At 41.1% G+C, this 25,952-nt stretch overlaps 3 protein-coding genes across 3 annotated transcripts; 1 reads left to right on the forward strand and 2 right to left on the reverse strand.

Annotated features, from left to right (window-relative positions):
* Positions 1-548: 548 nt before the first annotated feature.
* On the reverse strand, positions 549-2,782 carry pgam2 (phosphoglycerate mutase 2 (muscle)). Its single transcript, XM_042509383.1, has 3 exons — positions 2,289-2,782; positions 1,982-2,162; positions 549-987 (listed from the first exon to the last, which is right to left on the reverse strand). The coding sequence occupies exons 1-3, from the start codon at positions 2,703-2,705 to the stop codon at positions 818-820; spliced, it is 768 nt and encodes a 255-aa protein (XP_042365317.1). The 5' UTR covers positions 2,706-2,782; the 3' UTR covers positions 549-817.
* An 8,008-nt stretch (positions 2,783-10,790) lies between these two features.
* On the forward strand, positions 10,791-14,507 carry nefla (neurofilament light chain a). Its single transcript, XM_042509290.1, is given in 5 exon segments — positions 10,791-11,983; positions 12,101-12,225; positions 13,127-13,553; positions 13,555-13,567; positions 13,655-14,507. Coding segments are annotated over 5 exon segments (2,076 nt in total). The 5' UTR covers positions 10,791-10,942; the 3' UTR covers positions 14,125-14,507.
* Positions 14,508-18,509: 4,002 nt separating this feature from the next.
* Positions 18,510-22,750, reverse strand: nefma (neurofilament medium chain a). The gene is made up of 3 exons (XM_042509995.1): positions 21,544-22,750; positions 20,498-20,622; positions 18,510-20,395 (listed from the first exon to the last, which is right to left on the reverse strand). Exons 1-3 carry the CDS (start codon positions 22,597-22,599, stop codon positions 18,793-18,795), a joined length of 2,784 nt encoding a protein of 927 aa, XP_042365929.1. The 5' UTR covers positions 22,600-22,750; the 3' UTR covers positions 18,510-18,792.
* Between the last annotated feature and the right edge of the window lie 3,202 nt (positions 22,751-25,952).

Consider the following 25,952-nt stretch of genomic DNA (forward strand, 5'->3'; position numbering starts at 1 on the left):
CTGCAAAGGTCATAGCATATCATTTACATAATTTTCATATTCATTCAACCCTTCAGTGATGCATTGTGTCCTGATGGAGGCATTATCCTCCTGAGAGATCACTTCCTGACAGGAAACGTTTCATGATAGAATTAAGCTAATCACTCTTCAATCCCAGGGAAATGCCACCTATATTGAAGTGTATGCATTTGTTATTCAGGTCTGTCACCTGTATGTAGCTTATGAATGATAATTAATTGCTATCAATTATTCTCTGCCAGTGTGCCTCTACCTGTGATGGGGGGGAACAGGCAAAAACTCTCTGACAAGGTCTTTCCTGCATCATGGGAAAACTGCCAGAATGAACCCACTGACTTCACTCTGTCTCCACCCCCTCCACCCCCGGCTCTCTGCCTCTGGGATAAGATTTCACAGCACCTTTGCGCTTTGCTGAAACCACTGATTTCCAAATGGGAAACAGGGAGGAATAATAGATAAGGTCGACGGTGTAATTTGAAGAAAGAAAAATGAGAAAGCGACATGATGAATTAAACACACACAGGCTTATATGTAAAAACATGGTTTCTTTATTGGTTGTGCCGGGGTGGTGAGGCCGTAGACATCGGGCTTGACCACAATTTAAAAGGGCTGAGTGATGTGTGGCTGTATTCTTTGTTTGACGGCTCATCTCTCTGACAGAGCTGGAAATCTCCAAAAAGAACCATGAAACATTTCCCCAGTTGGAATGGACTACAAAAATGGAGAAATGGATGGGAGGAAAGGTTAAAGGGGGGAACAGTCTCTTTCTCTGCCTCCTCACAGAGCCTCCACAGCAGGTTTACTTCTTGGCTTTGCCCTGGGCGGCCACAGCCTCCATGGCTTTCTTCACGGTTTCCTCATCACCGAGGAAAGACATGGGCTTTACTGGCTTCAAGTCAGCGTCCAGCTCGTACACGATTGGGATTCCTGTGGGCAGATTCAGCTCCATGATGGCTGCATCAGACATACCTGGGAAGACAGAGCAGATGGGTAGACGCACAGACCAGCAGACATGTAATTGATACGTTAAAAGGCTGTCTGGGGCTCAGCTAGGCCGACAGGAAGGACAAAGATCTTACATAATAAAAGCAATCAGCACTTTGCTTCATACCTGATTGTATTTTGAACACAGCAATCTGTATTTTATAGTCCAAGAAACTTGATATACTTCTTTCTCTTGGCCCTAACACCCACCAGTCCTATTTGACATTTACTATTGCCCTTTAGGCCCCCTGGCTGTAAGACTCCCTTATCCATGTCTGGCCACTCCTCGAAAAAAGTCCAACCTTTCTACAGAAAGGTCGTGACTGTAACGGGAACCACACTCATGACCCTCTCTCCTGTCCCTCAGCTGAGTCCCTGCATGCTATTTTTATGCTCTGTAATCCACAACTGTGTGTGTGTGTGTGTGTGTGTGTGTGTGCTTGCAAAGACAAGTGTCTTGTATGCAAATGCAATGACAGATATTTCCAAACTGAAATATTTGGCTATTTGCCATTTTCAGGGTTTTCATAGATCCTTAAAAAGTCATAAAAGGCATTAAATCCATTTATCTAAAAATGAGGCCTTAATTGGTGTTAAAAAAAAAAGTCATAAATCAATGTTTAAAAAATGCTAACACATGGAAATTAGCATAATAAAATCTCAAAATAATTGATAACTTTTTAAAGATATGTATATTTTTACTGAATGCCTCACCAAAAAAATATGTTTTATCTTACAATAGATATCTGGGTAAATTTGTCCCTACCATAAGTTATTAATGTTTCTTTCTTTAATTTCATAAAATTATTCTTAAATTTTTTTTAAGAAGCATTTAAAAAGTCTTACATCCCTCTTGCTTAAAGCTATAGGAACACTGCATTTTGTTTTGTTTGATCAATTATTCTTTTCACTGCAGACCTTTTTTTTATTTTGGTTTCTTTTTATAAAGTTTTCTCCACCTACAATCTGTGACGCTCACCCTCTAAGTGCTTGACGATGCCACGGAGGCTGTTGCCATGGGCGGCGATGATAACGTTCTTTCCCGCCTTGATTTCAGGGGCAATGACGTCATTCCAGAAAGGCAGGGCGCGGGCGATGGTGTCCTTCAGTGACTCACATGTGGGGAGCTCACCGGGCTTCAGATTCTTGTAGCGCCGGGACTAGAAGGTAGTAACAATAGAAAATAGTTTACTCCCACAAGAACTGACATAACTTACATAACATGGGAGCACTGTAAATGTCAGTTGCTGCTTTAGTCAACACCTCCTCTCCCTCAGCTGTCTCACCTCACTGATGATTTTGTGGTAAGGGTGGTCCTTGTCCATGGGTGGAGGTGGGATGTCAAAGGAACGACGCCAGATCTTCACCTGCTCCTCGCCGTGCTTCTCAGCCGTCTCGGCCTTGTTGAGACCAGTGAGGCCTCCGTAGTGACGCTCGTTCAGACGCCAGGTACGAATCACAGGCAGCCACATCTGGTCTGTGCCCTCCATGATGGTCCACAGGGTCTTGACGGCACGTTTCAGCACAGATGTGTAGCACACATCAAACTTCATGCCTGCCTCCTTGATAGCCAGGGCTCCGCGCTTGGCTTCCTCCATACCCTTCTCACTGAGGTCAGCATCGAACCAGCCGCAGAAGCGGTTCTCCTGGTTCCAGGCGCTCTCACCGTGGCGCACGATAACCAAGCGATGGACAGCAGCCATGTTTACAGTGTGTTTAACTTAGCACAGTTCCCTCAGCCCTTCTAAGTTGTGCACACACTGGCTAACCAACAGTGAGGCCAGACCATCATACCACACTCTTTTTATAGCAGCGTGGATAGTGACAGAGCAGAGCAGACAGGCCTCCTTTACTCTCCACCTGTGAGAGACATACATGCTCTGATGGACACACATGCCCGGCCAATAGAAGCAGACTCCTGCTGGGCTGGAGGGACATGTGGTGGCTGGGAAGGCCAGAGGTCAGACATAAAGCCAAAATAGCAACATGACTTTTAAACTGAGGTGTGTGGAACAAAAGTGTAAAGATCAGAGTTAACTGCACAGACTCTGAGATGAAGAGTTTCATCACTGAGAGAGAAACTGCAGCTCATTACACCAGCTGGGCTGCACCAACACGGATTAGTTTAATCTAAAATAAACTCTAACCAGAGTTTAGTGAAACTTGGTTTAAAATGATTAAATCCAGATTTAAAATTAAGCAGAGCTTTTTTTCACAAAAAAACCCCCAAATAAATAATTTATCTCAGTTTAGTAAAGCCAAGTTTATTTATTTACACAGAATTTAAATTGAGTGTTAACTGTTTAAATAACTGCTTTTCATTTTAAGATAGTTTTTAAGTTCGGTGCCACAAAATTAAAACTTGAACCATAATTTAATCAGGTTTAAAAGTTAATCCTTGTTGGGGCATCCAGCTACTATATTAGTTTGTATATTTAGTAAATATCACATTTGTTCACAGGGCGTTTGCTGTGTGTTAAATAATGGCAGTTACGCCCATACAGGCCCTCTCAGTTTCAGCACTGTGGTAGGGGTTAACATGACATGTTGCCAAAACACAGCTGAATTAACAGCTGCGTTAAGTTTGCACCCATGTGCTTTTTCTTACTGTACATGCAGCAACACAATGATGCAGCTAACTGAGCACTGCAGCTGCAGCTACTACTCTTGACACTACAGATAACAATCATTGTGTAACTGGGTGTCAGGTATCACTTCAATTCAGTGCATTTTAAGACCTTTTCGAGATCATTTAAAACAAATAAAACTGAATTTGGGACAAACATTTTTTTTCTTATTCAAGCATTGCAGGTTTAAGTACTGATGTAAGTAGTATGTAGTCCCATGTAGAGATAGGTTTTATGGAGAATACTGTTATAAAGTGCGAGTTAGATTAGTCTACATTTTGCCAACAGGTAAATGCAAGTATGTTAAAAAAAAAAGCTTTAGTGGTAGGTTTAAAGATATTTAATATCAGAAATGTTTGACTCATTCATTTTGACAAAAAGAAAGTAATGCTTGTGTCAGTTAAGACATGACATTTAAAATTAGGAAATGCTAATTACTTTTAAGGCCTAATGAATATAATTTAAGCCATTTTAAAACCTTACAGGACCTACACACACCCCTTTACAATGAATGAATGAACTTTTTATTATTATGTAATGCAAAACAAGCCTGCGTTGCCTTGCAAAACACCATTTAATCCAACAAGCAAATACAAGAGTCCGGCAAACATGTTTTTAGACAATATAAAAAAAAATGAAGCAAACAACAAAAGCATAATCATATCATCATTTTTTTAAAAAGCCTTCACAGAGACATTAACTGCATAGCACTGAAACAAATCAAAATAAGTATTAATTAAACGTTAAAATCGATCTTGCGTGCTTTTCCATGTTTTTGCGATAAAGTTGGCAAACTTAAACTTCCATTCTACCTGATGATAATCTGAGCACTGGATTATGTCAGGGTTTAGAAGAACTATTTCATGGAATATTAGCTCTCTTAAGTCATCATAATTTATACAGTATACAGTCTAAAAAAAGGGGGCCAGAGGGAGAATACCAGCTGAATTGGGGGAGAGAAAAAAAGTAAGGATGCAGTAATAACAAAAGACATAAAATCAATGTATAGAAGTTTATCAGTTTAAAACAAAGTTCATTAAATCCTGAAAATTCATCCTGAAAAGTCATCCTAGCAAATCATTATAAAGTCTTTCTTAAATCTGAAAGAGGGATTTAAAGTGCTATTTCTGTCCACCACCTCTGGGAGGTGCTCTAGGATAATTTACACAAATACTTTTTAACATGCGCCATGCAACATGACACTCTGTATCAGGTAAGACTGAGAAAGCCTAGCATTTTATGTCAAAGGAGTGAAGTTTTAGTAAGACACTCTTATATTATGTCATATGCCCTAGCAGCTGTATATGCTATACAAGCAGAGAGCTGACTGCAAACCAAAAGATTCAAGTTTTGCCCTCTGACAGGAAACTGCTCTGTCTCAGTATTACTGCAACATACTTTTATTATACTTAATGATTGCAGTCAAGTCTCGAGTTGAGAAATATCTTGTGTTCCACCCTACTGGAAATATTATATGCCACTGAGACAAATAATCGAAGCTGAATATTCTGCAGTATCCTTCATGAAATTTAATGTTGGGAAGCACTCGAACTTATAGGATGGAGATAAAAGTGCTGATAAAGCTCGGAAACTAAGCCGCAGTGCCAAAGCTGTCAGGCAAAGTCAGTGTCCCCTGCCACTCCCAATCAAATTATCATACATAGATAGAAAAAAAAATAGAAATACAATAGTCTGAAAATATGATATTAATGGAATTCCAGGCGTGACGCCAAACAGCATCATGTGATCCTGATAAGGGGTAAGGTTACTGTTGAGTGGGAACTAACAAGGATGATGCTGCAGGAAAAACACTGGATGTGCCTTTTTGTGGCTGCATCAATGTGGTTCTATGGGGAATTAATTAACGTTAACAACATTAATATGAAAACACCGTTTTCAGAGCTGGAATAAAGGAGAATTTATACCTAGCTCTGCTGCCGGGTTTTTGTGCTATGGGACATTTACTGTTCAGCATCTGTAGAAAACTATTTCCCAGCAAAAGAAGATCTGATAAATAAGATGTATGCTTCCTGCCAACAAAACTGCTGACGGGTAAAGTTACAGAGCCGCTGTTGAACATACTGCAGTCAAACATCATGGGCGGATTTTGAGACAATTGGCCCCTGGGCCCAGATACACAAAAGGGCCCACCACCTTTCCTACATAGGAGCAAGACACACAGACTTGGGTCGGTTTTGTCTCCTTTTATTTTCTGTTTTGCTTCTTTTTCTAGTTGTTAACCATCTTCTTGAAACAATTTTTGTCTGTTTGAGGAATATTTGTCTTTGTTTGGGTCGTTTTGTGACCCTTTGTGGTTGCTTTGTGTGTCTTTGTAGTTCCTTTGCATATCTTTGCAGTTGTTTTGTGTCTCTTTGAGGTCATTTTGTGTGTGTTTGGGGTATGTTTGACTTTTTTTGGTCATTATGTGACTCTTTGTATATCTTTTTGATCATTTTTTTGTCTTTTTAGATATATTTGTGTCTCTTTGAGGTATAATTGTGTCATTTTTGGAGATTTTTTTACTCTTAAGGGTATAATGTCCTTCTGGTTGTTTTGTGTCTATGTTGTTCTTTTGCATTTTTTTTTTTTTGGTTGTTTAGTGTCTCTTTGAGGTAATTTTGTGTCTCTATGAGGTATATTTGTGTCTTTTGTGTTTGTTTTGTCACTTTGTAGTCTTTTTGTGTCTCATTGTAGTTCCTTTGCATCTCTTCGTAGTTATTTTAAGTCTCTCCCTGGTCAGTACATCTTAATTTGAGTGATATTTTTCTGGTGAACGCCAGGGGGACTAGAAACTTTGGATCCTTGGGCCTGCAGTTAGGGCATTCCGTAATCCATTCATGTAAAATATATAGCAACAAAATAGCCATATATTTTATTCAGCAGTTGGTGGAGATCAATTAGGTGGAGTAAAAATTAGACTTACATCCCTTTGTTGGCAGAAATAAGTCAGAGCTTGCTCTTTTAAACCATTAAAGTCGAGTTTGAGTTTACAGTGGGCCAAGTGTAATGTTACACTGGGTTCTGGTGCATTGTATCCAGCTGAGGTAGTGTTTATTTTTAAGATCAGTATACCTACAGAGGCTGTAAGTACTGAGTGTAAAAGCAGTGCTGAAACTGCGTGATGCAACACAGAGCAAATGTTTGTTGTGTTTTTGTGCCTGGCTCAATGTTATTTATGTCTTATTGAATGTGAAACAGTGTATACCTTGTGATGCAGGAATCTTAACACCAAAGAAATTTACTTAAAGCTCATTCTGTTCTATGTCCTGAAATTGAAAGCAGGAAATATTATTAATGGATGTTGCTGTGTGTCTGTCAGCTTATTATTATTGTTGCCCCTAGTGGTCAAAAGGTGATTAATAATGTGCATATTAAGTGTAGATAAATGCTATTTATGGCCATTTAACTTGACCACCATTGCAACCAAACATAGGCCAATTCCAGTGAAACAGTGACCCTCTACAGCCTTGTCTTATCTGTGTTAAAGGAAAGCTGCCTTAACCCTCAAATGACCATTTACATATCAATTACTCAATCTGTTCCACGTTGAATTCATGAATAAAAAATGTTTTGCTTGCAGCTCCTGGTGAACAAAGAGTTCAAAAATGGTTAAAGTACTTAGTGAATTCATAAACAACCAAACTATATCAACATATAAGTTTACTTACAAACTGTCACACTTCTTGCAGTAGAAATCCAACTCTCATTTGTTCAGTCATATGCTCAGTACTTCCCAAACAGATAGTGCTGTCAGATGGAATAGGTGCGATTAAAAGTCACACCTATTTATGATGTCTGCAAAGCCAGACTCCACTGACAAGACTAGTAACTTTGCCTTGCTGAACACAGGAGCTGATGTTCAACTGCTGCCTGGATTAGTGGTTTGTTTTCATTATTGTGTAACTTTGGTGTTTTAAAGAGTAAGTTTGGCTTAACCAAAGTCATATAATAACACAAACAAACTACAGATTAAGGCAGTGGGGGACCAGCAGCTCCAATGTTACATGAGGTAAAATGATTGTTTTTGTTAATGGAGCCTAGCTTTGAATCAAACAAAGATAATTCATACTTTAGTCTGAGTTCTCAGTCAAAAAGGGCTGTCTGTTAGGGAAGCACTGAGCATACAACTTGATTAATGAGACTTGGATTATACTACATGAATAATGTGAGAGTTTGTACATAGATTTTTAATGTAGTTTTGCTGTTTTTAAATGTGCACCCCTATAACCTCAATTCATCAAGAATTTTTTGGAGTCTTTGTTCATGGTGGAGGCATTTGAGAAAAGCAGTTTTGTTCATGTATTCGGCTTAACATGAGGTGAGTAACTGATGTACAAATAATCATTTGGGGTGGTAAATATTCCTTTAAGACATATAAAATGAGCTATATCTGCATGTACACAACAACAAGAGAACAACTGACTGTATATTGAGGTTGGAAGACTTAAACAATGGATGTTGTGCACCACAAGATTGCTGTTTTTAACAGTTGTGTGATGCTGTCATTAGTTTGGCCTTGATGCCTGGAGTTACTAGGACTATTAATAGTTATAATTTGATTCTCAGACTAAGGCTGAGCTTTTATGTTAATCAGCTTCACAAGGAGAACAAGCAACAACCAAGAAAATTAGCACCATAAGTGAGTTAATTTGTTGGGTAAGAGAAGTTAATGTCCTACTTTCTCTCTTTCATTTCCCCAGGTCCTGTAAGCATCTTGTCTGCCAAAAATCGCCCCGGTGCAGATTGTCAGACTGCTGTTCGGGTGGGAAACAGTGTACACAGGGGAGTTTGTGTGATCACAACTGTTACGATGACTCAGCCTGCAGCAGAGTCCATGCAGCTTCCACTGAAGTCCCCCACCTCTCAATGCCTGCCTCACTTCTGCTCGGGCACAGCACTGTCTGTAAGTACCAGGGGCCTTTGCTGCATAGGCAAATTACTGGAGCATTCATATTATGGATCATGCACATACACACACACACAAGGAATACACACATGCACACCACACACACAGACATGGATATTGCTGCAAAGCACTGCAATACATTCATTTTTGCAGCTCAGGATGAATTTACCTGCATAAACTTGCCCTGAGCCACTGCATACCTACACAGATACACACACTCACCAGACACACGAGAAAAGAAAATGCATGTCAGCAGCTGGGTGTAACTGACCTGCCCGGGTATCTGTGCTGCAGATGAAAAGGACTGTTTGTCTTTTATCTTGAAAGAACAAACTGACAGAAGGGAAAGATGGTTTTTGTTTTTTCTGTTAAAAATACATTAAAAAACCCTTCATTTTACATACATACATCAGAAAAACAACAAAACAAAACACAAACAGTGTTGAAAGGACAACATTATATGCCAAATTAATTATACTGAATGTGTCTTGTGACACTGGCACAGACAAAGCAATGTTCTTACTACAGTTATGATTTTAATCTATCCTAAAAAGAAAAACCTAAAAAGCAACAACCCACTTATAACACTAAACAACTGCTAAACTCAAGACATGTAAGGACCATCTTTGTCTATTTATCTTTTGCCTGTTTTGGTGAATTCAAATAATGTAGTTTAGATAATAATACTCCAGAGTAGGACAGACTTTATTTGTTACGTGACACAGTAAAAATTAAGAATGAGGTTAATTTTTTGTTTTACTTTCCCACATATGAAGATATAAGGGATATACTTTTCAGTAAAATGACCTCCATTTGTGTCAATTTATTTTGGTTGGATGACTAATAAAAAAATTAAATTGTGTTTTAAAAGGGAAACTTGTTTGTGGCAGAATTTGTTTGTCAGGCCCAGGATGGAAGGCAGATTATTATGTTATGTTATGGTGACTTGGTAGTAAGATAATTTGTATTTGGATCAGCCACTACTACAAGATTATAATAGTGACTTGTAAACCCATGAGGGTTGGGCATATGCTTTATTAAATTAAATTCAGTTCAATTCAATTCAGTTCTATTCACAGTTTTCCTTAAAGGACTTTGCAGTGTATGACACCCATCTGTCCTTTATGGAAGCATATTGCTGCCACACCAGATTTTTTTTTTTTTGTTTTTAAAGAAGTAAAAAATTTGTATTTTGTTCAAATAAGATATTTTCTTGTTCAAACAAGACACTAATACTTATTACATTATTACGTTATAAAGTGATAAAAATTATCCATAGATGTAAACATGAAAATATCTTCTCTGATAAGAAAGTGATATGAAAGTTGTTTTTTTTTACATTACTCCAATACATTTCCCCCAAACATTTTAGTTACTTATAACAAAATAGGGAAGGAAGGGAGGAAAGGACAGATGGACAAATGAAGGATGAAAGGCTTCTTGCGTCTTGCAGGCTAATGCACGTTCCATTCTTCCCTCTAGCTCTTTATTAAAGGCATTTACTTGTATTTACTCATTACCTATTACTTTTGATACTCAAGTGTTTGCAATATGAAAATTACTTTTGATAACATTAGATACTTTTAGGACTTATACTCAAATAATATTCTAAGGGGTGACTTTGACTTTACCGAAGTAATATTCCAGTGAGATATCTGTACTTTTGCTCAAGTATGGCTTTTAGGTGATTCATTCACCACTGGTGTCTGCAACATGTAACATCTTCCCTTCTCTTTGGACAGGATTTTATCATTGCAGGTCTTTTGAGGTCAGGGCTGTAGTTCTGCTCTTCACCAGAAGGAGAGATGCTGTGTCACGGTTGTTTTAATCAGGACAACCCCCCTCCCCTCATCTCTCTCTCTCCTGCAGTGAGGATTGCACAACAAGTATGCTTTAGCCATGTTTTTTTGCTAAATGTCTATGAAACTCCTAACAAAATATGCCCCAGTTATTTGCAGTTTTCCAGTAGTCCAGGCTCAAGTTAAAAATGGCGATGTGCTGATTTGTGGTTTTTGCTGCACTATGATTCATCTGTTTTAAAACAAGTGATTTTACCTAGAAACTTACATTGGATGAGCATAACTATTACTACAAAAACAGAAGTGTGGATCCATGTAACGGGTCAGTTTATAACCTCTTTTCTCTAACTTTAACTCATATCTCTCCTTCGCTGATTCCCAGGAACCCTCTCTGTCTCACATCTCCATTGCAGTGTAAGCCTATCGAGCCTGCACTGTCAGAGTTTGGGGAAAGCGCTTGCGTCAGAGCTCACCGTCCTGCTATAAAAGCACAGGCTGCTGCAGCGGCAGGCAGTCGAGGCTTAAACCTGAGCCCCTCGTACACCTCCACACTCACACACATACACAAAGAGGAGAGGGAGAGCAGCCTGTCCTCCCACCACTCAGCCATGAGTAGCATCGGATATGACCCCTACTACTCCACCTCGTCATACAGACGCTGGTATGTTGAGGCTCCCCCTCGTGTCGTGGTGACCCGAGGGAGGACCCACTCCGTCTACTCCTCCCATGCTTCCCCGCTGTCCTCCCGTCTGCAGTACTCCTCTCCCGGCCGGGTGCTGCTCTCCTCCTCCTCACCAGCCTCCTCCCTGGAGCTGGAGCTCAGCCAGGCCGCTCAGATCAGCTCTGAGTTCCGCACGGTGCGCACCCAAGAGCGCAGCCAGCTGCAGGAACTCAACGACCGCTTTGCTGGCTTCATCGAGAGGGTACGTGAGCTGGAGCAGCAGAACCGTGCTTTGGAAGCAGAGCTGCTGCTGCTGAGGCAGAAGCACACTGAGCCGTCCCGCCTGAGAGCACTTTATGAGCAAGAGGCCCGCTCCCTGAGAGCTGCCGTGGATGAAGCCAGGGCAGAACAACAGGCCGTCCTGGGACAGAGAGAGCGACTGGAACAAACCTTGAGCGCCTTGCAAGGTCGATATGAGGAGGAGGTGCTGGCTCGTGAAGAGGCTGAGGGCAGGCTGATGGACGCCCGCCGTGAGGCCGACCAGGCTGCCTTAGCTAAGGCCGAACTGGAGAAGAGTGTGGAAACTCTGCTGGAGGAGCTGGCCTTCCTCAAGAGGATTCATGAAGGCGAGGTGGTTGAGCTCCAGGCCCAAGTCCAGCTGGGCGTCCAGGTGGCGGTAGAGTCTGAGGCTGCAACTCCAGACCTCTCCGGGGCTCTCAGGGACATCCGGTCCCAGTATGAAAGGCTGGCGGCAAGAAATATGCAGGCGGCAGAGGAATGGTTCAGAGGAAAGGTGGGCTCCATGACTGAAACTGTGGCCCAGCACAGTGACGCCGTGAGAAGCTCCAAGGACGAAGCAGGAGAGTACCGGCGCCAGCTGCAGACACGTCTGCTGGAGATCGATGCCTGCAGAGGCCTCAATGAATCCCTGGAGAAGCAGCTGCATGAGATGGAGGACAAGCAGAGAGCTGAGATTGATGCTATGCAGGTCAGTAGTGTCTGCAGGTGAACTCTGTCTGAATGTGTTATTAGATATTTAGATGCTTTCATGTGTTTAACTTCCTCTCATGTTACATGTCCTTTTGTCTTGACTGCTTTTATTTAGGACACCATTGCAGAGCTGGAGAGTGAGCTGAGGGGCACCAAACAGGAAATGGCACGCTACCTGAAAGAGTACCAGGACCTCCTGAATGTCAAGATGGCTCTGGACATTGAGATTGCTGCATACAGGTGAGAACAACAACAATGAGACAGAGAAATCAGACTGGATTTCTGAAAATTAAAAGACAATGAAATGACAAAAAGAAATTACCCCAAAAAAGCAAGAAATTTGTGAAACTTACAAGAAAATTACCTGAAATAAGCAATCCCCCAAAATACAAAAGGAAAGAATAAAAAAACAATAGAAAACAGGAAATTACCTTAAAAAAAGTGCTGAAATAAAATATAATAATAATAACAATAATATACCATATATATTTAAGAGTATTATATAGGATATATATGATCTATGACTGTAAGATTCTTTACTGTAAGCTTATTTTAAATATATAATTGTATCAAATATAAATATAGTTTTGTGAAAATTTTCCCTAGTCATTTGATCATTTTCTAATGATTCTCTAGCTCAGTTTCTTTAAAAGCTAATTTTCACATCTTTTTCTTGCCTTTTCCCCATGTTTTCAAAAGAAATTATACCAAATGTGCTCACTCTTTAAAGGTTTAAATGCTTGTGAAAGGGGTCTGACCGAAGCACAAGAAAACTGATGTAGATTCAGGGTTTAAAGGGTTAATCAAACCAATTAGTGTTGATTTTAGCCTGTTAAAGTGGTGCATAAACACCTAATAATGGGAGAGATGGGATTTTTATGGGGAAGTTTTAGATAGATTTCGAGGTCATTCACAAGGTCATTTCAGGTGAAAAAAAGATAAAATGTCAGTACAGGGGACTTTCAACATGAATAAGTCTCCAAAGTTTTTTTTTATTTTGGTAAACACATGCTGGTGTAATTAAGTGTGTTATGAAGATGAATATTCACTTCCCACACTTTTAATCAGCGTTAATAATTGTGCACTAACTGAGTTCCCATCTGCTGTAGAGCTCATCACCTCTTTTCACCAACCTCTCCAGGAAGCTGCTGGAAGGGGAGGAGTCTCGCTTCAGTGTGGGAGTTCCAGGAGGTGTGTCCTCTCTGTACAGCCACAGTTTCTCCGCACCCTCCTTCACCCGGCCCGTCCTCACCAGCATGAGCTCTGGCACCTCCTACCTGATGACATCACGCCTGCTCAGCTCCAGCGTCAGCACCACCGAGGGGATCATCTCTGCCAGCCAGGCCCAGCAGGCAGAGGCCAGCCCACCAGGGGAAGAGGAGGAAGAGGAGGCAGTGGAGGCTGAGGAGGAGGTGAAGGAGGAAGAGGAGGAGAAGGAAGAAGAGGAGGGAGGAGAGGAGACAAAGGAGGAGGAAGAAGAGAAGGAAGAGGAAGAGGGAGGAGAGGAGGGGGGAGATGAAGAGAAAGAAGATGAGGAGGAGGCCAAGGAGGAAGATGAGGAGGCCAAGGGAGGGAGAAGAGGGTTAGTGCTTTGTTTTTGATCAGATTGTTCAATTAAACATTTATTATTAAATTCACAAAAGAATAAAACTCTCATCTATTGATACAGGTGGTGATGAGGAGCAGCAAACAGAAGAGGTGACAGAGGAGGCCACTGAAGAGGAGGGAGAGAAGGAGGACAAAGGAGGAGAAGAAGAGGAGGCTGAGGTTACAGAAGAAACACAAGAGGAGGTGAAAACAGAAGGTGATGACAAAGAGGAGGATGCAAAAGAAGAAGAAAAAGAAGAGAAGGAAGAAGCAAAGAAAAGTGAAGAGAAAGAAGACAAAGCTGATTCCAAAAAGGACGACAAAGCCGATGACAAGAAAGACGACAAAGCTGATGACAAGAAAGACGACAAAGCTGATGACAAGAAAGACGACAAAGAAGACAAAGATGACAAAGATGACAAAGCCGACGACAAAGATGAGACACCTGCTCCGAAAACAGATGACAAAGCTGACGCCAAAAAGGAGAAAGATGAAATAAAAGCAGCCAAACCTGAAGCTACCGAAGAAAAGAGCACAAAGGATAAAAAATAGCAAACTTCAGTCAAGACTGTCCATTTGCTCAATAACCTGTAGGGGCATCTACGCTCTCCTCTGAAAATCTGCTTGTTAACATGGTGCTCAATAAAACAGTCCAATAGCCATTTACAGCAACAAATCAAGGTTAACCGCTTGCCAATATCCAGAGTAGTCCATGAAGGTCTGGTTGCACACTCTCTGATGAGTGTAATATGTGTAATTGCTGAATTGCTGAATGCCAAAGTGAGTGTGTGAATTTTTGGTGGTAAATAAACACCTCTTAAAGCCATGTGTTTCATTGATTTTTAGCTTGGCAAGTAGATAAGAGACAGCGATTTACAGCACAAGCCTCTTGTTGAGAAATGTAAGCATGTGTTATTCACAAGATGATCAGACGATTAAAAACGGACAGTGACTCATTATATCCAAACATGTCAGTATTAATGTACTGTTTTTACCTTACTTCTTTGTAGCCAGAAAGTTTTAAACATTTACTGTGCCCCCCAAAACAATCCCTCCTAAACCATTTTGCTGGAAAATAATAATAATAATAATAATAATAATAATAATAATAATAATGAAAATAATGTGGATTTATGTAGGACTTTTCAAGATACTCAAGGCTTAAGAAAAAACAAAAAATAAATAAACAAATGAAATGTCAGAATGTAAAATGTAAAAAAAAAACCAAAAACAAAAATTGATAGTGCAACACACGTGCACAAAAATTATAATAATAAAATCAAATTTTATTATTTTAATTTTAATTAAGTTATCCAATTAATGTAACTAAACAGTTAAAGTACATTTAGATGTAGAATAAGACTTGTATCATGTTTGCATCTTTTCATACGTTTTTTTTTTTTTTTTTTTTTTGGTATAGCCTGTTTCCAGACATTATGCAGTTTTACTGTCGAGTTTAAAACATTTTCAGAAAACTAAGCAAAAGTAAGTGTAATAAGTTACATTATTTTGATAAAGTAATTAAAATAGTCACATGACCTTTGGCTACGATCACGCCCTAGTTTTGGAGCTCCCATAATCCTTTGGTGGATAAAAGCAGGAAGTGTACTGTCGCAGTTCAACTGTTTGCTACAACTCGCCCCAGTACTTGCGTCCGTTTTGTTTACATTTGAGCAAATTGCACTATAAAATATGAGGAAGTAACTACCGGCAGACTCTTTTGAGAATGTAATGCACGTGGAGACAACTACCACCTGTTTACTTTGATAGAGAAACAAAACATTAAAACGTAAACGTATTTTCAGGTAAGTTCCGAAGTTATAAGGAGTGTATATGTTTTCATGATATCCAGGCGATTTTATGGACTGTCAGTGGACGGCGGAGATGTGTGTATCATGTCTGTGTGTTCAGGTTTGACTGAGTTATGACTCCGAGAAAGAGGACTTACCATTTGGGTTTGAAGAACTAAAATTGCCTCCATCAGCTGTGTCTCAGATGCTGCCACTGCAACTGCTGACAGTGAGCGAGCCAAACTACAATGACCTGACAATTTGTCGTTGTTTTCAACTCTTCAGAGGAACTTAACTTTCTGTATGCACCATTTGTCCTAAGGGTAAAAAATGACCCGCCTTCACTAAACCCCCTAAAAAAAGCAGCTTGTTTGAATTTTAAACCCCAAATCTGTTTTGCATGAAGAAAAAAACCTGTCACTCATCATATCAACTTTGTGAATATCTATGTTTTCCCTCTTCACAGTGCAGAAAGACTGCATTTAATCAGTGGAATTTATTACAACACATCTGTTCTAAGTGTTTTCTTTACTAAAGTATAAGTTTATTATTATTATTATTAGTGCTGAAGGTACTGCATAGGTGTAAAATTTGCCTACTACGCAGACTCTGGCTCCCGATGTTGTCACTAGTGCAATCCGGGATATGTTGGCTTCATTTTTGTACATTGGAAGAAGTGGATACATGATGTCCATCTCTGTATACAATCATTCCTCTAAACTGAGACAAAGTGACAGATTACTGGATGAAGGCCCACTCACACACACAGTAGCAGCAATTCAATAGTTACAGTAACTGCATGCTTTTAGTTACAAACATGATTACTCTAATGTTAAAGCTGTTTTGTTATTCCATTTACATGTAAAATGTAAAAATTGGCAACAATTAGGAGTAATTACATCTCTATACAAGCTGACCTATATCCTTGATTTTGCAAATTACTATTTTACAGAAAGACTAGTAGTAACTATTTACATTCTGTTCTGCAGCTGTTATCTTCTCTTATGTGATAAGAGACCATCCCCTCACTGATGCACATTATCCTCTGACACCTGCCATCACCCTGCAGCTGCTTTCTTATTTTACTGCCTTGAGGAGACATTAAGTGTAGACAGTGTGCAGCAGCAGGCTCTTTGTATCAGGTATAGCGCATATAGCCCTGGTGGTTTGTTGAAAAACTCATTATAAAAATCTTCAGACACTGATGCAGTGTTATTTCTTTGTACCCAGCCTCTCAGAGATAACATCTCCCGTATGTTTTGCTGTTGACAGAAAAGAAAACAAAGCCACATATTTAAAACCTATTATTTCAGCAGAGCAACAATCCAATTTAAAGTGGAAGAAATATGTTTCAGCAGTACATGAAGCCATAAGCCTGTAGAAATTAATTATGTCCATCCTTTCCACATGGTCAGTCAAACCTTATCACACTCTAAAATTAACTATCTACTAAAAATGTCAAGAAAATTATTAATGGCATTAATTCAAAGGAAATCCAAGAGCTCCTCTGTGTTTTTAAAGATTAGATAAGTTATATAGAAAATTGCATCCTTGATTGATAACTTTAGGTTTTTTTTTTTTTGTTTTTTTTTTTAAAGAAAACTCAAATGTATCAATTTTTAAGAGGAGCTTTTGATGAAACTTTTTTTTTGTCTGAATATTCTTCATAAATCTTAATACAACATTAATTTATGTGGCCATTAGAACTTCATCAGGGCAAGTGTGATATCCAAAATGATCATGGTCTTCTGAGATAAGAGAAAATGCTTGCAGGTATTTACATTTTTTTTTAAATAATAAATTTTAATATACATTTTAATATTCAACAGTTGTCATCACAAAGTGATATTAATAATAATTTCTGATTAAAATAATCAGAGTATTAGTTTAATATCAAGTCTCACTGGGATGTAAGATGTCATTTTTTTTTTTTTAATTAATTCTAACAATTATTATATTTATACATATTATATTATTATAATGCTTTATTTTGTAACTACACATTTATTTTGAATATGGTTGATTTCACAGACATGATCGTTATTTGTAGTTTGTATTTTCTACATGTTATTGTTTTCATTGCTTTTATTATATATCCTTTCTTCCTGGCAGATTTGTTTGTTAATAATTTGTTTTGGTTTTTTTAAATCTTTTTTTCTTTGTCATTTTACTGATTTATTGCTGTTTATTATTATTGCCAGACATCACTGCTAGCTATATGTTTTTATGGATTTTTTCATCATTTTATTAACAGTTGTTATCATATATTATATAGCCTTGTGGCTCATATGAATGTAAATTCAGGGTAATGCTGTAAGAGAGCTTAATGCGTGGTCATTTTTTGTGGCATAAACAATTGTTGAGGATGATTTTATGATTGTAAAGTTCTCTCTGCTAAGTTGTAATACTTTCAATAGCATGCCAACTAATTAATGTAACTAAAGTAATACTTTTCTATGTGTATGTCCAGTAGCAAAACATAATACCTTAATATAAAATGACAGGACACAATGTTTTTTGACTTCATTATGACATTTATTAAGCAAATGCTGCTGGGAAATCGTTCATGATGAGTAAAGTCATGGGACTGCAAACAGTAGCACCTCATTTATTTCTGTAGTTAAATTCAAGTCCATCCTATGCATACAAGAATGCATGAATTTGCGCATTTACAGTTTTATTTTTCTCACTTGCACTCAAGTAAACATAACAGACACTGATAAAAAGCATGTTTAAGGCTAGGAGTTTCTTCAGGTTTCGTTAAGCTTTAACTGCTTCAGTTACTGGATGTATATGGTCATGTGTCTATCATACCACTGCCCGTATCTATCCTCTCTGTCTGTTGTGTATTTGTTGTTAGTTTTTTTCTTTTTTGGCTCAGTTTATATCTTCACATGTCAAGTAAGGCGTCTTCAGTATCTTTGTAGAGGACCCTCCCACCTGCCTCTCCCACCCCTTCCCCCATTTATACTTAAACTCAAAAAACCTCATCTCTCTTTCACTCTTCCACCCACATTACATTTATTCCTTTTACATATTTACTATTTTTACAGTGTATTTCTACCATACATACACATAAGAGAGGAAAGTTCCCCTCTCCTGAGCTAGCATGCAGAGACCCCCCTCCCTCCCTCCCACCCTCCTGTGAACTGCCAAAAGAAAGAAAAGAAGGATAAAATGTCTCTTGCTCCTGACCGCGTTTGCAGCGAAGCCCGTTTTAAAGCTGTCACTCAACATGCAGTTTGGAAATTGTAGCATTTTAACTTTTGGCTTCTCTCTATGATTTGTTTTTGTATATTTTAGAGTGGTTATCTTTATTACATCGCTCTAGCTGTATGATTTTTCTTTGTTATGTTAGTTCTGAGTTGATTGCTTTGTCTTCGTGTCCTCTCCTTGGGTCCGCCTTCCTTCCGCGGGCTGTGGAGTCTGCTCACTCGGCCTCTGTCACCTGCTTGATGGACTGGGTGGAGTGCTTCTCCGTCTTCTTGGTTGTGACCAGCTTCTCCTGCATCACCTCCTCCACCTCTTCCTTCACGGTCTCGGTCACTGTGACGGACTTGGTGACGTGCTTTGAGCCGTCCTCTCCGGTGGTGATCGTCTCCACGGTTTTGGTGATCACTACTTTCTGGCTGCCATCTTCTTTGACGGGACTCTCATCCACACCGTTAGCAATCACATCGATTTCTTTCCCCTCATCCTTCTTCTCCTTCTCCTCCGGGCTGCTCTTGTCGATTTCGCCGTTCATAGCGACATCCTTCTTTTCTACCTTCTTGTCATCTGTTGGTTGACTCTTCTTCTCTGGTTTCTCTTCATCGGCTTTAGGGGTTTCAGGCTTGGGGGTTTCTGTCTTTGGGGATTCAGCTCTTGGAGATCCGGATTTTGGGGATTCGGATTTAGGGGAGCTTGGTTTGGGGGATCCAGCCTTTGGTGAGCCGTCTTTGGGGGACTCAGATTTGGGAGATGCAGGTTTGGGAGATTCAGATTTAGGAGACCCTACTTTAGGTGATTCAGATTTGGGGGATTCAGGTTTAGGGGATTCAGACTTGGGAGATCCAGGTTTAGGGGATTCAGACTTGGGAGATCCAGGTTTAGGTGATTCAGACTTGGGAGATCCAGGCTTTGGGGATTCAGATTTTGGAGAGTCAGGTTTTGATGCCTCAGGTTTGGCGGCCTCTTCTTTCTTGGCTTCGGGTTTTGAAGCTTCTGTTTTGGGAGCTTCTGTCTTGGCTACAACTTCTTCTGATTTGTCGTCAGCTTTCTCATCTTTTACCTTCTCATCTTCCTTTTTGCCTTTGTCTGCATCCTCTTTTTCGTCTTTCTCATCTCCGCTTTTGGATGCTTTGTCGCTGCCAGCATCTTCATCCTGATCGCCACCCTCCTCTTCAGCGCCAGCTTCCTCCTCTCCTCCGCTTCCCTCCTTGTCTCCAGCCTTCTCTTTGTCAGGAGAGGCTTTAGACTCTGGAGCTTTGGAGCACAACACTGTTTCCTCAACTTCCTCCTCCCCTTCTCCTCCCTCCTCTCCTTCTCCTTCATCACCTCCCTCTGCATCATCCCCCTTTTCTCCCTCATCCTCGCCCTCTCCCTCTCCTTCTTCTTCCTTCTCCCCTTCTTCACCACCCTCTGCCTCTCCTTCTTCCTCCTCATCGCCACCCTTTCCCTCCTCTTCCTCTTCTTCTTCCTCCTCAGCAGGTGCGCTAGAGCTAACTTTGGCTTCGGTGGCGGCTACCACTTCCTCCTCGCCTTCGCCCTCTCCTTCTTCCCCCTCTGCTTCTTCTCCTCCCTCCTCCCCCTCGTCCTCCTCTGCCTCATCCTCTCCGAGCGTGGCTGACAGCTCTTGCGCTATCTCTGCCAGGGACTCGTCAATGTCAGACTTGTCATCCTCTACCCTCGTCTCCTCGATAATCTCCTCCACAAACTTGTGCTGCACCTTAAGTTTGGTGCTGTCAATCTTGGACTTAGAGATTTTGGTGGGGGTGACGGCCTGGCGGTAAGGGAAAGTGCTAAAGTGGGTCTCCTCACCCTCGAGCAGTTTCCTGGGGACAACAAATATATCCGTTAGATAATCACTTTTTGTAAAAAGGGGGTAAATGTTATTTCTACTATGTTTAAAATGTCAAATGCACGTCACTTTATACCTGTATGCAGCAATCTCAATGTCCAAGGCCATCTTGACATTGAGCAGGTCCTGGTACTCGCGCAGGTGACGAGCCATCTCCCATTTGGTGCTCTTGAGCTCATTATCCAGCTGGTGAATTGTCTCCTGAGGAGAAACAGAGCAGATGAAATGCAAGGGCAATACAAGACAACAAAATGACATTGCAGGACAGTGCCAAATCCTCTTTTGCAGATTCATCTATGCTGCTTTGAATATCACTGTTCATGTATTACCAAGACTTAAGGAAACTAATTACACTTATTATTACATTAGGACTTCTAAACCCTTTTCTAATAGATATTTAAATTATTAAATAGAACCATCTTTTATTCTCTGTTCACATTTTGTATAAACTTCATGGACTCTGTGCACCTAAAGGCTGTTGCTTTAATATATTCTGACGCAATACAGTATTCTAGAGATGTTGAATGCCTCTTTTTCAAGGACAGCCTCCACACTTGTCAATACACCCCACCCCCTCCCCCCCAATCTCCATGGTGTGATGCAAGGACGGAGCCAATGAAGGCATCGACCCATGCCTCTGACTCAGCAATACAGAGAGAGAGAGAGAGAGAGAGAGAGAGAGAGAGACTGCTGCAGTGTCTCCCTTTAACCATTTCTTCACAGTTGGAGAGTGATTTGTAAAGGAAGTGTGACTTGTAAGCGCAATGATGCGCTCACAGCAGTTGTTACGCAGCAGAAAATGTTTCAACACAAACCCCCAGCCATGATTTTTGAAATAAAATATGCTCAGCTTTACTGTTATTAAGCAATATCGCTTTTTTTAAGGTCCCTGAAATAAAAACTGCGTCACTAAGATATAAAAAAATGTAAAGAAAGAAAAAGCGAATTAACTTAATTTATTCTGTCCATCACACAAGAAAACAACTTTGATGTTTAAGTTTTAAATACACAAAAAAACATTTAAATAGCAAACCATAACATAAATAGCCTGTAAATAGCCTGAAATGTCAATTTAAACCATATTTACGCACAGTTTTTTGGTTACCCGAAGCTGCTTCCTACCTGCAGGCTGGACAGATCGCTGTTGTGGCGGTCCTCGATTTCATTCAGCTGCCTCTCCAGCGAGTCTCTTGTCCCGCGGACAGACTCCAACTCCACCGTCTTGGACTGCAGCTGGCGGCGGTAGTCGGATATCTCATCACGGGCGGACTTTATGGCGTCCTTGTTCTGCTCCGCAGCCTCGGTCAGCTTGGCGTAGCGGCACATGAACCAGTTTTCCACCTGCTGCAGGTTCTGGTTGGAGTGTCCCTCCAGCTCGCAGCGGATCTCCCGGAGAGCCTCGGTGATGTCTCCCTTCTGGAGGTCTTTCCTCTCCACGGTCACCTGAGACGCCTGGATCTGGGCGATGAGCTCGCTCACCTCTTCCTCATGGTTGTTGCGGATGAAGGCGATCTCATCCTGCAGCGACTGAACTTTCTTCTCCAACTCTGACTTCATCAACTCCGAGTCGCTCGTGTCTTTCTTCAGGACGCGGATGATGGCCTCTGTCTCCTCCCGGATGCGCGCCTCTTCGTCAAAACGCTCCCTGAGCCGCTGGATGTCCTCCTCGATGTGGTCGGTGTCGAGCTGGATTTGCGCCTTGTCGTGGTGGATCTGCTCTAGCATGGAGCGCAGCTCCTGCAGCTCCTGGTCATAGAGGTCGCCCAGCTGAGAGCGCGACACCTGCTTCTGCCGCAGTGCCTGGATCTCCGCCTCGATCTGCTTGTTCTGCTGTTCCAGGTAGTGCACCTTGTCAATGTAAACAACAAACCGGTCGTTGAGCCCTTGAAGTTGCTCTTTCTCGTTAGATCGCTTGTAGTCTCCGTTCAGGATGGAGGTTTGACTATAATCAACGCTGTCGGCGGAGCTGAGCACCGTTGAGCTGTAAGCTCGGGTCACCGGCATATTCACGCTCCTCTTGTAGGACGTGGTCATGGTGGAGCCGGGGCTTGCCCGGGACCAGGACTGGGAGCGAAAGCCGCTGGAGGGGGTGCCGCTGGAGCGGCTGTAGCCGTAGCTGGTCCTAGTATCCATTACTCTCCTGAAGGGGCTCCCTACCGCGTCCACCGGGTAACTCATCCGGTCAGACTACCGGAGATGTGCGCAATGAAGGGGGGACGGTGCAGGAGGTGAAGGCGTGGGGCGAGTGTGTATGTGGGTGTATGTGTGTTATGTGTGTGTGCAGGTGAGGGGTGTATGGCTCTCACAGCGACTGAGTGCTCCTTCGCCTGCTCCTTATATATCTGAGGATCTGTCGCTAACAAGGCAAGTCCAAGCAGTTTTGTTTCGACCATTGATGAAGGGGAGGGGAGGGCGCATCCCCCTCAGGCCGTCTGCTAATGGTCCGGGGTCCCGCTCAGTCTGAACCACGTGGGCTGCGGGTGATACGGATTAAATAGACAGAAAGACAGACACATGGATATTCTTAAGTTTAAATATATAAAATCACCCTGAAAACTATACAGAGCACACACTAAAATCACCAATCAAGACATAAATCTGACGTGAGTGCCTTTATAAAACTTTCTTTGCTGACTCGCTCTTGTGATTTCAGCACCACGGACAGCGACCAGTGAAACAGAAATCTGTTGTTTCTTCGCTGAAAAACTCCCTGTGATGGGATGGCAGCAGTTTTCTTTAAAGCTTATTTAAGTGAACTATGAATTTGAACGACCTCACGATGACAGTTTTTGGGATTTGCCAAATATTGCTGACACAAAGTCTGGGAAATGTGAAAACTTCGCCATGCTTAGCTTGTCACTTCAACTTCTTACTTAAATAAATCCTCAGCTCTTTCATGTGTGTGCCCAGGCTTCCCCACTACTTGAGTGATTGTAGTGACAAGAGTTAGCATAATGTTATACGAATAATAGAAACATGTATTCATAGATTTTAACATTCAAAGTGACAAACGAGAAATGTCAACATTTTTTTAAATTAGAATGAATTATAATAAGTAGATTTCTTTATTGCAAATCTGCATTTTAGGTTTCACACTTGTTGATTCACAGTAATTTAATTTTACTCAGGTCCACTCATTCGTTGACCTTTCTTTTTTTTTTTGTCTAGAAACTAATTTTAATGTTCTTTTTATCATTTTAGATAACATCAGTGAAACATTAAAGGTCAAGTGTTCATCCAGCAGCCTGCCAAAATACTGCAGAATGTCAAGAATCAACAGGTAAGCCTTTAAATGTCTACCTTGAACATCTGAATTTTTGGCCCATCCCAAAATTGGATTACAAGATACCCTTCTTTTTCATACATCTTTCAGTCTGGCATCATACATTTTCCAGTCTTGCATAGACAAAATGCGAAAAATGTAAAAGAAATCAAAAATCAAAATGGAGCTCACTTTCTATATTGTTTAGACAGCATTATTCACCATATCATATATAGTTTTAATCAGTGTAAGAATACGCAGGTTCACTTTAATCCACGTATTGTCAGCCTACTTTCGTTTGTCAGGGGTGGATTATCAGGCAGTGGGGCCCAGGGCACAGATATGCAAAAGGACCCCCTCCCTCTCCCACACACATGGTGTGTAGTTGTTTAGCCTCATTTTGTGTTGTTGTTTTGCATCTCTTTGAGACACAATGCATATTTTGTAGTTTTGTATATCTTTGTAGTAGCTTTGCATGTCTTTGTGGCTGTTTGCCCCTTTTTGTAGTTTCATTTTGTAGACGTTCCATGGCCCTGCAGTTCCTTTCCATTTCTTTGTGGTAATTTCTATCTCTTTTTGGTTGATATGGGTTAATTTGAGTGACATGTTGCATGTAAGGATCAGGGGGCTGCCCTAATACTTTAGGCCCCTGAGTGTGTTTCCAGTAGGCCCATTCAGTAATGCCATTTATCCTATGCAAACACAGACTCTCTTAACAAATCAATATTGAGATTTTTGTTATTAAAAAAGCCACACAAAACCCAGAATTGCAAAATAACGTACATACATATTTCCATAAAGATCCTATCATTTGTTTATCTTAAATATTTCCCCCATCGAACTATTTTCATCCATATCAAGTAATTGCTTCCATAACTGAGCTGTGCATATGTTCCAACGAGCTGCACATGATTCCGATCCCAGGTCTCCCACTATAGCTAATATTATGCACACTTTCTTTCTACAAGGGGTAACTCTAAAGCTATCTGTAGGATCGCTCCTGTAGGTGCAAAGCCACATGGGATTTGAGGCTCGTCCATCCATTTGCTGAGACATTTCCCCCTGTGAACAGTGAAGTGTCAGTGCAGGGCTGCCTGTCTGGTGGTTTAGGCCTCCTCGACAGGTTATTGATCTCCCATCAGTCTTAATGCTCCGCCCTAATCTCAGGTCACTCAGGTCGATGCGGAAACGATTACCAAATGTCAGAGGTAATGCAGCAAAAACAGCTGCATTAGTGCTTTTTGAGGATCCATTACTTAATGTGTTTAATTCTGTCAGAATTCTCAGCACATTCCTCCACAGGTGTAGCCGCGCTAAAAGGCGTTCAGGTAAAAACAGCAGTTGAACAAGACACAAATTTGTACATATATTGCATTTCTGGTGAATATTCATAGTAGTGAAGTGGCTAAATTCCTGACAAAACTAAGTATGCCTCTTAAAATTCTGCTTCTAATGGGTTCAGTATGTGAGAAGAAAACGTATTCTGCTTTCAATACTGAATTAGACTTTTGCCATTAATCACCTGTCTACATGTTCTTGTTTTCTTCATTGGCTTTCCACTGCAAGTTTTAGTCAAGCAGAGCTAATGCATCAAGCATGGCCAATTTTAGATTGCTCTGGAGACAGAAAGGCTGAGAGAACGAGAGAGAAATAGAAAGAGAGCTAGACAGAGCGGGATGGAGAGACAGTCACAATGACTTTCTCCTCCTGTGTGTGCCTGTCTGCCTATTTTAAGCACTAATATGCATCTTAAATGCTCATACTCCAGCAGCCGCACCCACTATCTCCTCACATGCTGATGTCACAGTGTCCTTGACCACTGCTCCTTGATCTTCCTCACTCAGGTCTTCCTGCTGGCGGCAGGGTTTTTTCGACACATATATTTCATTGTTGGGTTGTTCACTCAGGGCCTGGAGGTGCTTTTGGATGCCCTACGAGGGCGGCGGTGGTGTGATGTACACAGCGGAGTGAGGGATGTGTGGGCTGAGCAAAAACAGGAGAGTCATTCAACATCAGTTCTGGGCTCCAGCGCACTGCAGAAGGGTTGGAGCGTTTTCAAATGGCACTGCAGCAGAAACAGGCTCGAGTTAAAGCAGACGAGCCCATCCCAGTCAGCCCCAGTCTGTCCCAGCTTCAACCCTGCAGGGACCAGTCCACAGAGAGTGCACGTGCCTTCAAATGAGGTCAAGGCAAGTGTATCTTAAGGTGACATAGTGGAGGGATATGTTATTATATTTGCCGATACACAGAATAAAAGGAGAGCATGGCC

Source organism: Plectropomus leopardus, chromosome 20 (genome assembly GCF_008729295.1).
Source record: "Plectropomus leopardus isolate mb chromosome 20, YSFRI_Pleo_2.0, whole genome shotgun sequence".
NCBI classification, from domain to species: Eukaryota; Metazoa; Chordata; class Actinopteri; order Perciformes; family Serranidae; genus Plectropomus; species Plectropomus leopardus.